The sequence below is a fragment of the Salvelinus namaycush genome, chromosome 20 (genome assembly GCF_016432855.1).
Source record: "Salvelinus namaycush isolate Seneca chromosome 20, SaNama_1.0, whole genome shotgun sequence".
Taxonomy (NCBI): domain Eukaryota; kingdom Metazoa; phylum Chordata; class Actinopteri; order Salmoniformes; family Salmonidae; genus Salvelinus; species Salvelinus namaycush.
The window spans coordinates 35090192-35106163 of record NC_052326.1 but is presented as its reverse complement, the minus strand read 5'-3'; the positions used below and the strand labels follow the sequence as shown (position 1 = coordinate 35106163).

General features: G+C 45.0%; 1 protein-coding gene across 1 annotated transcript; it reads left to right on the top strand.

Moving 5' to 3' along the window:
• Positions 1-5224: 5224 nt before the first annotated feature.
• On the top strand, positions 5225-15848 carry si:dkey-81j8.6 (serine/threonine-protein kinase 10). Its single transcript, XM_039016164.1, has 17 exons — positions 5225-5541; positions 6299-6463; positions 6760-6808; positions 7063-7212; positions 7465-7537; positions 7678-7872; positions 8081-8249; positions 9072-11135; positions 11448-11578; positions 11781-11904; positions 12684-12863; positions 13012-13141; positions 13356-13480; positions 13584-13769; positions 13957-14082; positions 14261-14374; positions 15341-15848. Exons 1-17 carry the CDS (start codon positions 5392-5394, stop codon positions 15464-15466), a joined length of 4257 nt encoding a protein of 1418 aa, XP_038872092.1. The 5' UTR covers positions 5225-5391; the 3' UTR covers positions 15467-15848.
• Positions 15849-15972: the final 124 nt, after the last annotated feature.

The window sequence follows — 15972 nt, the reverse complement described above, 5'->3', positions numbered from 1 at the left end:
TGCAAGAAGAGATACTGGTGTGCAAAAGAGCAGAAAAGTAAATAAATAAAAGCAGTATGGGGGGTGAGGTAGGTAAATTGGGTGGGTAGTTTACAGATGGACTATGTACAGCTGCAGCGATCGGTTAGCTGCTCGGATAGCAGATTTTTAAAGTTGTTGAGGGAGATAAAAGTCTCCAACTTCAGAGATTTTTGCATAGCGAGAGAGTACCCAAAATCTGGGCGCAATCGACTAGTACAACATGTTCGACAGATATATGAAATAGCATCATTAAATGGGTCCTACTTTTGATGATCTTTCATCAGAATGTTGTACAAGGGGTCCTTTGTCGGGAACAATCGTTGTTTGGATTTAGAATGTCCTCTTCTCCAGTCAATTAGCACGGAAAGCTAGCAAAGTGCAATAATGCTAGCAATAATCGAATAAAACTATATTGAAAAAACATACTTTACGATGATATTGTCACATGTATCAAATAAAATCAAAGCCGGAGATATTAGTCGTCCATAACGACAGCTTATCAGAAGGCAAATCCAGGTCCCTTCACGCGCTCTCCAGAAAACAGGAAACTGGTGACACGTCATGCCGAGAGCTATTATTCGACCCCAGATCAAGTTACACACTCCATTTCTTCTCTCACTGCCTGTCGACATCTAGTGGAAGACGTATGAAGTGCATCTATACTAATATATATTCAGGACATTAATAGGCATGCCCTAGAACAGAGCCCTCGATTTCAGATTTTCCACTTCCTGTCAGGAAGTTTGCTGCAAAAGGAGTTCTGTTTTACTCACAGATATAATTCAAACGGTTTTAGAAACTAGAGAGTGTTTTCTATCCAATATTGTACGAGCAAGAATTGAGTACGAGGCCATTTAAATTGGGCACGATTTTCCCCCAAAGTGAAAACAGCGCCCTCTGTCCTCAACAGGTTTAAGGACGAGCTCACAGCCTAGGAGCTGCCCTTGGACCTCGACTCTCTCATAGCCCTGACCATAAGGATCGATCGGCAACTACGGGAACGCAATAGGTAGAGGAGGTCTGTTCCCGGGTACATGCGCCCGTCCGCGGTTTTCCCCTCGTTTCCAAAGAACCCCGGAAATCCCTGGCGCTTGCATTCCCGCGAGAATCCGACTTCCCTCAGAAATAATTGAGGACTGTCGACTCGCCTCCTCCTGGGCAGGGATAGATTGTTTAAGCAGACTGAGCTCTAAAAGCTGTGTGTATTGTGGAAATTCAGGACATTACATATCCAACTGTCCAGTAAAAAGCCCAGGCTCATCAGTAGGTATGAGTACGCTGGTGGGCCATACAGGGAGTGTCCCATCTCCCATTACTCGTACTCTTCTCCATGCTATCCTGTTGTGGGGTGACTGGTCTAAATCTCTCTGGGTGCTCATGGATACTGGGGCCGATGAGAGCTTTATGGATACTACCCTGGTGTCGGAGCTGGGTATCTCCACACAACTCCTCTCCGTTCCCATGGACGCCAGAGCATTGGACGGACGCTCTATTGGCAGGGTCACTCACAGCACGATTCCTATCAACATGCGAGTGCCAGGGAATCACAGTGAGCCGTGCAGTTCCTGCTCTTGAATCTCCTCATGCACCTGTGGTTTAGGGATTGTCATATGTCCAGACGCACAACCCCCTGATCAACTGGGCTACGTGTTCAATCCTGGGTTAGAGCCCGTTCTTCCACTCATATTTCCTCAAGGCGCCGCAGCCCGCCCCTGGATGTCCTCCTGCGGGCTTGGGTAAGCCTTGGATCTCTCCACGTTCCCGCTGAGTATCAGGACCTCCATATCTCTTCCTACACTGCCTCGGGGGCGGCTTTGTTCCCTGTCTGGTCCGGAGACCAAGGCCATGGAAGGGTACATTGAGGACTTTCTGGGGGCAGGGATCATTCGTCCTTCTTCCTCCCCGGTGCAGGGTTTTGTCCTTCTTCTCCACAAAGAAGAACCCTGTGCAGGCAGATGAAAAATCTAAAAAGTACCATAAAGGTTCGTAGAAACATGTCAAACGATGTTTATAATCAATCCTCGGGTTGTTTTTGTCATAAATAATCGATCATATTTCAACCGGACAATAGCTTCGTCAATAGAAAAGGAAAAACAAGAAAGGCGCACTCCCAGTCACGCGAAGGACTCATGTCTGGAAATTTCCACTGTCCTCTCATTGAAAGTGGTGTTTCTCCCTCATTTTTCAGAGTAAAAGCCTGAAACAATGCCTAAAGACTGGCCACATGTAGTGGAAGCCATAGGGATCGTGAACTGGGTCATAAGTCTTTGTATGGTGGATAGGCTTTCAATGGAAAAACGGCCATTTCAAAATTTTCCTCAGGTTCTCGCCTGCCATATAAGTTCTGTTATACTCACATACATTATTTGAACAGTTTTGGAAACGTTAGAGTGTTTTCCATCCAAATCTACCAATTATATGCATATCCTAGCTTCTGGGCCTGAGTAGCAGGCAGTTTACTTTGGACACGCTTTTCATCCAAAATTCCGAATGCTGCCCCCTATCCCAAAAAAGTTAAAGGCTTTTGCAATGGAGAATTAAATGTTTCGTATTGGTCATGATCAGATAATACCTCACCATTTCACTCCGTTTTGGACCGTTTTGTTCTGTTTCGTGCATATGCGTGAACGTGACCCAGGTCCCAAAATAATCTCTTATCGCCTTGCCTCGGTGATAACTCCCTTCAGCTATATTAAAACTTCTCCTGTTAAAACACAGTATACCCAAGTATAAATACAGTAATATACACACACTTAAGGGTAAACCAACGTTTGGAGTAAAAAATAATAGTATATATATATATATATATATATATATACACTGCTCAAAAAAATAAAGGGAACACTTAAACAACACAATGTAACTCCAAGTCAATCACACTTCTGTGAAATCAAACTGTCCACTTAGGAAGCAACACTGATTGACAATAAATTTCACATGCTGTTGTGCAAATGGAATAGACAAAAGGTGGAAATTATAGGCAATTAGCAAGACTCCCCCAATAAAGGAGTGGTTCTGCAGGTGGTGACCACAGACCACTTCTCAGTTCCTATGCTTCCTGGCTGATGTTTTGGTCACTTTTGAATGCTGGCGGTGCTTTCACTCTAGTGGTAGCATGAGACGGAGTCTACAACCCACACAAGTGGCTCAGGTAGTGCAGCTCATCCAGGATGGCACATCAATGCGAGCTGTGGCAAGAAGGTTTGCTGTGTCTGTCAGCGTAGTGTCCAGAGCATGGAGGCGCTACCAGGAGACAGGCCAGTACATCAGGAGACGTGGAGGAGGCCGTAGGAGGGCAACAACCCAGCAGCAGGACCGCTACCTCCGCCTTTGTGCAAGGAGGAGCACTGCCAGAGCCCTGCAAAATGACCTCCAGCAGGCCACAAATGTGCCTGGGTCAATAGGTGCACCTGGTTTATCTCATTTAAAAATCTCATGTAGGAGACTTCAAATAAAATGTATGGATTCAAGTTAGGTTTGCCTGAGCACTTCTGACCCAGTTCTACAGGTGCTGCACTGAAACCTTGGTGAGCAGAGGGAGTAAAGGTTATCAACAGAAACATAAAACCCTCATGTGTATTTATAACTGGTATAGAAATCATGGGCCTTTCTGCTCAATCTCAACCGCCTCGGCCATCTCAACAAAGCCACTCTCAAATCTTACAATATTTTCCAATCCATTCGGTTATTGGAGTTGTTGCCTTTTTTATAGATGAGTTTGATTTACACAGTTTCTAAATGTGAATAGTTTATTTCCAAAACGCTATATCCACCAATTTTACACTTTTCTGTTTTTTCATCAGACATGATTGCTTATGGATACCTTCATGTGTGTGTAAAATATTACTGTTCTCAGATTTTTTATTCATACATTTTAGATGTGTATGAAATGTAGTTTTTTTGAAAAACGCTATATCCACTGTTTAGCTTTAATGGAATGTTCGTATCCTGTATATTTTGACTGTCAATTTAGTAGTATTTATTGAGATCCCCAATTAGCCGCTGCCAAAGTGATATGGTGATACACTATATATACAAAAGTATGTGAACACCCCTTCAAATTAGTGGATTCGGCTATTTCAGACACACCCGTTGCTGACAGGTGTATACAATCGACCACACAGCTGTGCAATCTCCATAGAGAAACATTGACAGTAGAGTAGCCTTACTGAAGAGCTCATTGACTTTCAATGTGGCACCGTCATAGGATGCCACCTTTCCAACAAGTCAGTTCGTAAAATGTCTGCCCTGCTAGAGCTGCCCCGGTCAACTGCAAGTGCTGTTATTGTGAACTACTGAGTTCCAAACTGCCTCGGGAAGCAACGTCAGCACAAGAACTGTTCATCGGGAGCTTCATGAAATGGGTTTCCAAAGCTTGAACTCTGGAGCAGTTGAAAAACGCGTTCTGGAGCAGTTGAATCACGCTTCACCATCTGGCAGTGCGACAGACGAGTCTGTGTTTGGCGAATGCCAGGAGAACGCTACCTGCCCGAATGCATAGTGCCAACTGTGAAGTTTGATGGAGGAAGAATAATGGTCTGGGGCTGTTTTTCATGGTTTGGGCTAGGCCCCTTAGTTCCAGTGAAGGGAAATATTAACACTACAGCATACAACGACATTCTAGATGATTCTGTGCTTCCAACTTTGTGGGAAGGCCCTTTCCTATTTTAGCAATGACAATGCCCCCGTGCACAAAGTGAGGTCCATACAGAAAGGGTCCACATACTCTTGGTCATGTAGTGTATGTGGTTGTCTCACCTAGCTATCTTGAGATGAATGCACTCTGGATAAGAGTATCTGCTCAATTACTAAAATGTCAAATGTAAATGTTTTACATAAAGATCTCATATTACTGTTTGAATATTTTTTTTAATAATTTTTTTTAAATATTGATGTCACAAATGTATCATTTGTACATTTCATTATGAAACATGTAGTTATTTGTTATATTTGACTGTAAAGCACAACAGTACTACTTATTTCTCTGAGTGAGGCAGATATATATCTCTCAATGCACAAAAGATAAACAGGGCATAGGCCTACCCCAAAAAATCTCTTTCACTGCATGCTTTTTCTTTTTCTCTTTTTTTCTGTGTAGGATGTGGTTAGCACAGTCACTTCCTGCGTCTCTTCTGAGAGGTTTCAGAGACAAAGAGGTGTGCAGGCGAGTCAAAGACCTTTCACATTGGGTCTCCACCCACAGTGGAACTTGATGCTTGGTTCTGCCTGTCCTTACTATCTTGGGCGGACGTTGTATATGAGAAACGGGTTGTGTAGGCTTTGTTTCTGTGGGCTGCTGTCCACTGTAGCGCTGTAAACTGAGGAGATCCTTGTAGACTAAGGAGGACAGGGCAAGGTGGGGTGAGGGACATGGCGTCCCTTCTGATGCGTATCTTTCGTCTGGGCCCTGAGAAGAAGAGGGTGAAGGATTATGAGAACCTCCGGAGAGACGTGGACCCGCGAGAGACCTGGGACACCCAGGGGGAGCTGGGAGACGGGGCCTTTGGGAAGGTCTACAAGGTACCAGCAGGCTGGGGCCCAATACTCAACTTCTTTTAACTTCTGGTCTGGTCTTGTCTCCTTTCCTTTCCTCTCCAAACCAAACCAAATCCGTAAAAATATTACATTTAAGATGAAAATTCTAGCATCTCTGATGGGATGGAGAGTAACTAACTCTGGATTTAATTCAATATGGCAATGATGGAGTGAAATTATGTCTCAGTGCAAAACAAGAGCAGCCAACCGTGTTACCAAACTTTGTAGTGCTTTTGATTTAAAGCTGTGTTGTGGATCTTCTCCATGGTAGGCAGAGTATAGCATGCGTCATGAGGCCATACTGTGGTTTGTCGTTTTCCTGTCAACCCATACAGGCTGAAATATAACTTCCTGTCTTGACGTATAACCCACACGCATCTGCTCTTCTGTTTTTGCAGAAACACCTTGACTGTTGTTGCACTTAGCTGACTGATTTCCAACTTTAATGTGATGGTTTTATTCTTCATTTGTAAATTGTAAATGTAAAATACTGTATTATTATTGAATCCAAGATGCAAAGAACTAGGGCCACCTAGATTAGAGTGATGTCATGTGTATCTCTCTCACTGGTATATGAGTTCAAGGTATTGTTTGTGATATTTTTAACGGTCTTTTTTCATACAAAGCATTTTGATGCAAAGCCTGCGAGAAGATGATGAATTACAAATAATATATAGACTAAAGCCAGTATAATGTAGATGGCACCGTAGAGACCGTAGTGTATTCCTCTGTCTGTTTTCAGGCCCAGAACCACACCACTGGGGCCCTGGCTGCTGCTAAAGTGATGGAGGTACGCAACGAGGAGCAGCTTGACGACTATATCACCGAGATCGACATCCTGGCAGCCTGCCGCCATAGCAACATCCTTGGGTTGTTGGACGCCACCTTCTTTGAGGGTTGGCTGTGGGTGAGGTCTTTTTCAGCTGTTTGACTCCATTGCTAGGTGTCAATATTAATGCACTGGGTCAGGACTTGTTGGAGGGGTTTCAGTGAACTATGTGAAATCTGTCGTTCTGCCCCTGAAGAAGGCAGTTAACCCACTGTTCCTAGGCCGTCATTGTGAAAAAATATTTGTTCTTAACTGACTTGCCTAGTTAAATAAAGGTTAAATAAAAAATTAATACAAAAACTATCCATTATATATATACAGTTAAGGCTTTTGATGATTGATCGTTGAAGATTCAATCTCTTTCTGTCCCATAGATCCTGGTTGAGTTCTGCCCAGGGGGGGCCTTGGATGACATCATGTTAGGTGGGAGCCAAAGCGTCATGTACTCCTTGGTTTCCATTTCTTTCGTTTTTCCTCCTCTGGGAAGCCACTGCTTGTCCTTATATGTTGTTGTGTTTGTGTATTTGTGTGTGTCTGTGTGCGTGCGTGTCCGTGTGTGTGTGTGTGTGTGTGTGTGTGTGTGTGTGTGTGTGTGTGTGTGTGTGTGTGTGTGTGTGTGTGTGTGTGTGTGTGTGTGTGTGTGTGTGTGTGTGTGTGTGTGTGTGTGAACCCCCCAGAGCTGGAGCGGGGCCTGTCTGAGCAGCAGATCAGTGAGGTATGCTGTCAGACCCTGCAAGCTCTGTCCTACCTCCACCAACACCACATCATCCATAGAGACCTGAAGGCAGGCAACATCCTCCTCACCATGGAGGGACACGTCAAACTGGGTACAAAACTGCACAGCACACTCCTACAACTACTGGATTATAATCTCTCTCTCTCTTTCTCTCTCTTTGTCCGTCTTTTCTCTCTGTCTCTGTTCCATTCTCTCTCTCGGATTTTCCATCCATCCGTCCGTTTACCTGTCTACCTGACTGTGTGCCTGTCTAAATGTTGTTTATAAGTCTATCCTAGTGTCTCTCTTATAGTGTATCAGTGCCTCTCATTGAGTCCTCTCAAAGCCCTGTTTCAATCCCCAGCCGACTTCGGAGTGTCTGCCAAAAACATACACACCCTCCAGAAAAGAGCCACTTTCATTGGAACCCCTTACTGGTTTGTCTTACTCCTATCATTTTTGTATATGTTTAAATGTTGTTAGCATGCAGCCACATTCCCATGTGCATTCTTTTTCAACAACCCCAATGTCTAACTTTGTCCGTCTGTCCCTCTGTCTGCCCGTCCGTCTATCCCAGGATGGCTCCAGAGGTGATCCAGTGTGAGACCTCCAAGGAGAACCCGTATGGCCCCAAGGCGGACGTCTGGTCCCTGGGCGTGACGCTGATCGAGGCTGCAGAGATGGAGCCCCCTCACCACTCACTCAACCCTATGAGGGTCCTGCTCAAGATCACCAAGTCCCCCCCACCCACCCTCAGCAACCCACGCCTCTGGTGAGTCAGGGACAGTTAGTCATACATGGAGATGTCTCTATTTTTACGAATCAGTGGTGGCTGGTGGCACCTTAAATGGGGAGGGCCAGCTCATAGTATCAAACACATGGAACACATATTTTCCCATAGGGAATAGGGTGCCATTTGGGATACGTCACCTGAAACCTATACCCATCCCTGTGGCCCTGCACTGTGTTCCCACTTTCAGGTCCTCCCATTTCCAGGACTTCCTGCGGAGGGCGCTGCAGAAGAACCCTGAGGCCCGGTGGGGAGCCCAGCAGCTCCTGGCCCACCCCTTCCCCTGCGCTGGACGGGACGGTCAAGCCCTGAAAGAACTCATCGCCGAGGCCAAGGCTGAGGTGATGGAGGAGACAGCGGTAAGAGATGGGGGATTCTTCCCAAATGGCACCCTATTCCCCATATAGTTCACTACTTTTGATCAGGGCCCATAGGCTTTGGTCAAAAGTAATGCACTATATAGGGAACAGAGCTCGCCAGCTTGTAGTCCTAAAAAACAGAAATGAGTTACCTTTGGTTCGATCGGCCGTTCCTATGGGGGAAATTCATGGGGAAAGAATGGGGTTTTGGGATAAACACCGAAAATAAGGTCTGAGGTTACTACAGGCTTAGGAGATCTTATAAATGTTGTTCTATGTAATAATACAAGTTAGTTAACATGACCTTTATGAATTATGAAGGCTTTATGTGCTTGTTTTGATTACATAAATGCTTCAAAATTCACAAAAAGTGATGAAGATTATCTCATAGAACAAAACATATAAGATCTGCTATGCCTGTTTTTACCACAGACCTTATTTTCGGCGTTTGTCCATAACCCCTCCAAAACCCCCATTCATTTCCCCATAGGCTTAGGTCAACGAGCCATGGTGGAGTCCAGAAAGACGGCATTACTATTGCTCTCCATAGAGTGCCATTTGGGATGCAGACTTGATTTGAGGGAGTGATGCCTTTCTAATAGAGATCTGCTTCGATCTAAAACGTGTTGGGAAAGTTTCTCTATTTCTGCTTCTATACTGTAGGTGGAAGTTCATACATCAACTTTCCAACATTTTGTTCTTTGAGTGTTTTTATTTGTCTTAAAGTAGATAGGACAGAAAATAGATTCAATTGAAATTGCCTCCTAAAGTCTGTCTTAAATTAACAACAATGGTAACACATCCTATTATTTTCTCTGCCAGTCCCTGATCGACCATGGGGGCTCTCTAGACGAGGACACGATTGTGGGGTCGGATGGAGGGACTGCCCAGTCTGAGAAGGGGCAGGAAGAAGAAACAATGCAGGTACCAGAGAAACCTCAGGAGGGCCCATCTATCATACAGGCTGGTATGAGTCCACCACCACCTCCATCCAACCCTGACCCAGTCTCTTCCTCCACCCCAGTGAAAGATGGGGGCACCGCTGGGACCAAGGTGGAGACTCCCAACACGGACAGGGCCAGAAAGCTGGCCAGGCGTCTGTCGGTCTGGGAGCCAGGGACCTTTCTCTCCTTTCTGACCACCGGGTCTCGGCGCTGCAAGTCCGGTCTCTGGGGAGACACCCCCTCAATTCCAGCCAATCAGACCCAACAGAACAAGGAGGACAGTCCCACTGGCCAATCAGAAGAGCAGGAAGTGACACATCCAGCAGGAGAGAGAGATGCAGGGGATGCGGAGAAGGATCTGTGTGAGAATGTTGGGAGGTGCAGCTTGGAGGGAGGGATCACTCAACCCATCCCTGAAACAAATTACACAGGAGATGATGCAGAAGAAAAGGTTGAGGGGCAGAAAAAAGAGAAGGATGAAATTTCAAATGACTGTGAGGCCCAAGACCTTGACCTGGAAGTGGTTTCTTCTTCTGAACAGGAAATAGTAGGCATCCACACTGATATGAACCAAAACAGTACCAATGACTCTGTTGGTGATGCACTTGACTCTGACAATAAACAACCAATTACTGAGGCTCAATGTTCAGTTAAGGAAATTGGTATCCTCAAATCAGCACCAAATAACGATACTAAGCATAGGGTAGAAGAAGCTCCTCGCCAGTTAGTGCACACACTAAGTCCACTGGTTATAGCCTTGTCTTTGGAAATGCCCCACCCATCCACAAAAGAGAGAGGAGAAACCCAGCATTCAGTGCTAGACTTTCTGGATCTGTCCACTCATAACCACTTCAAGATGGCCACCAGTGGGAAGGCTGAGGAAGAGACAAAACAGAGCAAAGACGAGAGGACGGAAGGGACCAAGGAGGAAATACAAAAGGAGAGGGGAGAGGAGGAGCAGGAGCAGGAGCAGGACAAGGATGAGAAGATTTTAGAAGAGAATGAACTACATGCTAAGAGAGATGAAGAGGCAGAGCACGAGGGGAGTATGGTAGAAGAAAGGGATAAGATGCAGATAAATGAAGAAGGAATACAAGACAAGACATATGTAAAAGAAGAACAGGAGGTCAAGGTGGAGTTAAAGACAAGCGAGGGAGAGACAAGCAACTGTCCAGACATTGAGAAAACTCCAGACAAAGGAATGGACTTAAAAGAACATGAAGCAAGTCCTGAAATGGAGGACGGAGAATCTAAGAGTGATATTGAAGAGACCGTACAATCAGAACAAACAGGAGAAATACAGACTGAAGCAGAGAAGCAAAGTGAATCAACAATGGAAGTTGAGACCAGTGAAAAGGAGAAGAGTTTGAGGGCAGACACAGAAGATAAAATCATTGATATCAAAGTGACTGAATGTGAAAATGTAGAGAGAGCAGAGGACAGAACAGAGGGAAAAGATGAACAGAGTAAAGAGGAGGACCTTGGATTAGAAAGTGATAACATAGTGATTATCCAAGCACAAGAAACCAATATGACCATGAAGCAGGAACCGAAAGAAGAGAGAAACAAACAAGAAGACAGTAAGGGAGAAGAGAAGATGACTGACCCCCCAACTGGAGAACCTATGACGAGGGTAAACTTGACCTTGGAGTCAAATAGTGGGAGGGAGGAAGGAGGGAAAGAGGAAGGAGGTAAGAAGCTGGAGGAAGGAGGTAAAGAGGAGGAGGCAGGTCAGACCCAATTAAACATATTGACCGAACAGAGCTCAACTAGATCTCAGGGAACAGCTACAGACACAGTACACCTGAACTCAGCATCAAATGGAAACTGGCACCAAGTGACAGACAATCAACCCAAGATGGCTGCCACTGATGACCAAGCTGACATGACAGAGAAAGACAACTCAACAATGACAGTCTCAACAATGTCAAGACCTGTAGAGGTGAGTGATAGTGATCAGGGCAGGCTGGCACCCATTGGTTCCCCAAGTGAATATAATACAGAACATAAAACACAAGGGTACAATTTATTAAGATTAAAGAGACATTCCACTCCAAAATCAAAGTTTCTCAGGTGCTTTCAAAACTCAAAAGTAGTCCACTTTTGAGGTCTGAAAACATCTGACAAAGTCGATTTTAGAGTGTAATTTCCCTTTAAGAGAAGTAATAAGAAGTGTTGTGTGCTTCCCTAGATAGATTACACCAACTATACAGAAGCACTTTGTGACTGTAATCTTTTCTTTGTTGTATTCCAGGAGTTGATCCATAACAGGAAGACGGTCAAAAGGACCCGGAAGTTCATGGTGGACGGCCGAGAGGTCAGCGTCACCACGTCAAAGGTCCTGAAAGAGACCGATGGGAAAGAGCGGCACATGCGCTGCGCCAGGTAAACTTTTCCCTCTGGAAACAAGGCTTGGGCTCCAATGAAAAAATAACTAGATTAAGGATAGACTCAGAATTTCAAATACGTCTTAGATGGGAGACTTAAACACATTCATATTCAATGCATTCACTTCATTAGTATGTTCAATCTCCCGTGTGTGTGTGTCCGTGTGTGTCCGTGTGGGTGTGTGTACCTGACTATGCAGGCGCCAGGAGCTGCAGGCTTTAAAGCTCCTTCAGAGGGAGGAGCAGAGAGAGTACTCCCAGATGGAGCAGCGGCTGCAGCAACAGAGAGAGATGATGTTCCGACAGATCGCCCAGGAGATGACAGTGAGTAGTGGGACCCAGAGTCCCGTTTGCGGAATATTTAGATAAAGCCTGGAATAAAAGAAAAAGGGCTACCTATAATTTAATTATAATATAATATTTAGCTTCTATATAGCAAATGGCACGTACTGTATGTATATACTGTAAATTGTGTGTAGACCTGTCTCCCACTTGAATCTTCTCTTTGTGCCAGACTGGGTTCAAATGCCTTCTGTTTAATTTTTCTGTATTTATTTATCTGTATATGTATGTATGTATGTATGTATGTATGTATGTATGTATGTATGTATGTATGTATGTATGTATGTATGTATGTATGTATGTATGTATGTATGTATGTATGTATGTATGTACAGTATGTATATGTTTACTGCTCTAGGGATATAGTTATTTTTTGGATAACATTATTTACTATTGTGTATTCATTTTTTTCACTCTTTATACGATTTGCACTGCAAAGAACACCGGAAGAATTATCACTGAATTATCACAGTGAATTATTGTAATGTTTGTGTATGTGTCAATTAATCCCATAAGGGTTGGGTTGCCAACTGGCACTATGACACGAAAATATAATTTAATTCATATAATCTACATTCTGTTATTACACCATTGTGACTTCCAAAAACACAATTTCTTTCAGGTTTTAAGGTATGGGATTTGAATTTAACAACCTGAAAAACAAATTTTCAATATTGAGTGATTGCATGAGATTTGTGGCAATCTTTCCCCCCGTCTTACAAACTCCAGCAAATGTGGTGTGTTTTGTGTGCATTGTGCAGAGCAAGAAGCAGTATTACGACAGTGAGCTGGAGCGGGTAGAAAAGCAGTATGTTCAGCAGAGCAGCCGCATGGAGACAGAGCACACAGCCAGGCTCAGAGAGGACGCACGCAGACTCAAGAGCCAGCAGGAACGAGAGCTGAACCGCAAGGCTGCTGTACTGAAGGCTCAACCCAGAGAAGTACACCGATTCGCACGCAAACACACACACACACACAACACGCGCGCACGCACAACACGCACGCACGCACGCACGCACACACACATACACACCAACACACACACAGAGAGCCCTTGGTATATCTTGTTTCCTCTTGTGTTCATCCCAGGAGGCGCGTTACCTGCAGAAGCAGCAGCAGGAGCTCAATGAGACGCTCCAGAAAGGAGTCCAGGAACACAAGAGGAAGGTGGCCTCTATGGAGTGGGACATCACTGTCAAGACCCAGCAGCTTAAGAGAGGTACACACATGCACGCACACGATCAGCACACACTCACGTATGCATGCACCTACGCACTCACAAATTGGTTACGATTATGGGCTGCTTTATGACAATGGTTAGCCAAATCACAGACCGACAGGAAATTAGACATTGACCACAACGGTGACATTGACTGTGTTTGCGCCTATAGAAATATTTGATGAATTCACATATATGGGCTCCTTGCCTGCAGCCCGGGAATCAGTCATTTGGGAGATGGAGCAACGTCATCTGCAGGAGAAGTACCACCTCTTCAAGCAGCAGGTGAAGGAGCAGTATTCACTGCAAAGACAACAGCTCACCAAGAGGCATAGCAAAGTGAGTCTGAATGCTCTCACTAAGAACAGAGACACACACACACACACACACACACACACCATGACACCATGACCATGATCCCCTCTCCCCTGTCCTTTCCCAGGATACAGACAGGGCATCCCAGTTCCATCGGGCATTGCTGGATGAGCAGAGGGCTCAACAGGCCCAGGAGAGGACCCAGCTCCAACGAGCCCAGCGCACAGAGGCCAAGGCCAGGCTGGCCCACTTCAAGCAAGAGTTGAAGACACTGGGCCTGAGTGGGCAAGAGCACAGGCAGCGCCTCACACTGGTCAGTACAGGGACTTGTATGACTTCTCAGTTCCCAAATTGTTAACATTCTTTGCTGTGCTCAATTGGCCACTAGTAATTGTTTGTTTGGCAATCCTCTTTGTCTTCGTCTCTGTCTCTTTTTCTCTCCGTCTCTCACAATTTCTATTTCTTTCTCTATGCTCTCCATCTCTCTCTCTGTATGTCAGTTTATGTCGGAGGAGGAGGGTAGGCAGCGAGCTGAGAGGCAGAGTTTGCAGCAGGTCCAGGAGGGCCAGCTGAGGGAGGTGCAGGAGCAGTGTGACGGCAATATGACTGAACTCCAGGAGCTGCAGGTACACTACACTACGCACCATGTGCTAGCAAGCTCACTGGGTTGTAGATATTTATATTATATCTACTATAAACTGGTATACTCTATAATAGAATGTATTCATATAATCAAATAAGCATATTGATTATAGAAAGAAAATACAAAACATTTATGCGTGTGTGCTCGTGTGTGTGTTTCAGAATGAGAAACTGCAGCTGTTAGTTGACATGGAGAAGAAGAAGATTCGGAGACTGGAGGATGAACACACTCTAGAGCTGAACGAGTGGAAAGACAAGCTGGCCTGCAGGAAAGAGGTATGGGAGACAGAGAAAGAAGAGAGGTTGTTGTGGGAATAGTGTGTTGAATGGCAAAGCAAGTAGGGAGAAAGGAGACAGTGAGTGGATATTGTTCAATGTTCAGCTGCCATATCCATTAGCCATGCATACCATGGTAACAGATTAACGATGAGAGGCAAGAGGGCAGTATTTATTTTATTGTTATACTTTTTACCCATTTTTCTCCTAATTTTTGTGATATCCAATTGTCCTATCGCTGCAACTCCCATACGGACTCGGGAGAGGCGAAGGTCGAGAGCCATGCTTCCTCCGAAAGCCGCGCTGCTTCTTGACACAGTGCTTGCTTAACCCGGAAGCCAGCTGCACCAATGTGCCGGAGGAAACACCATACAGCTGGCAACCAAAGCCAGCGTGCATGCACCCGGCCGCCACAAGGAGTCTCTAGAGCGCGATAGGACATTACAGCCGGCCAAACCCTCCCCTAACCCGGACAGCGCTGGGCCAATTGTGCGCCGCCTCATGGGTCTGCCGGTCGCAGCCGTGCCTTAGACCGCTGTGCCACTCGGGAGGCAACAGGGCAGTATATTAAATCTGAAAACATGCTCCCATCTTACTTGTTGTCCTTGGAGATCTGAAAAGGTTCATTAAGGTCAGGTATGGCTCCAAGGAGAAATGTTGTCATATCCATTAGACATGCATACACTTTTAACAGCTTGCTGTTTGAAGGGACATCAGGGCTACACTTTGAATCCCAAAACATGTTCCTTTGCACTTGTTGACTTGACTCGATGACCTGAAAGGTTCAATGAGGGTATATAGTCTGTTTGTCCGTCCGTGTTTGAACGTGTTTATGCCTGAGTGTGCAGGCATAGTCTGGTATAGTGTGTGTGTCTGTGTATCTATCTGTGTGTCTATGTGTCTGTCTGTCCATCCGTCGCCCTTCCATCTGTCTGTGTTTGAATATGTTTCTGTCTGTGTGTGTAGGTGTTGGAGGAAGACCTGGCTCGCCGGAGGAGAGAGAAGGAAGGAGCGAAGAGACGGGGGAGTGAGCCTGAGTCCAGGTTTGCACCTCGACGCTCACGATTCTTCTCAAGCCTCAACTTCTCTTAACTGACCACGACCAAAAGAGAAAACAATCCTGAAAAATCTAACTGCGTTTTATATCAGACACACTCTCACAGGGAACTCACATACGTGTATATAAACAACATACTATCTATTTTATCTGACAGTGCCTGACATTTTTTAAAGTACCTAAACTCATTCTACAGAGGAGTGAGTATAAGAGGAATTACTGACAATATATATATTTTTGTCAAATATTGTATATGCCTCTCTTGCAAGAGAATAGAGGACATGTTTGTACATATTTCAATAGTTGACCACTGCAGGATGTGTAGCAAGCTACTTTAGTATGTATTCTTTCAAACACTGTTGTGGAGCAGACATTTCCCGTCTATTATTTTTAACCTAATGTTTGCAATAAATTACAAATCCATATAAAATGTTGGTCATCATCTATTGCTGAGTATCCTGTGATTGTGAGCACATGTCCTCCTGCTGGCTGAAGACAGCACCAACAAACAATTCGGGTTGGAATACCCAGAATGCAACAG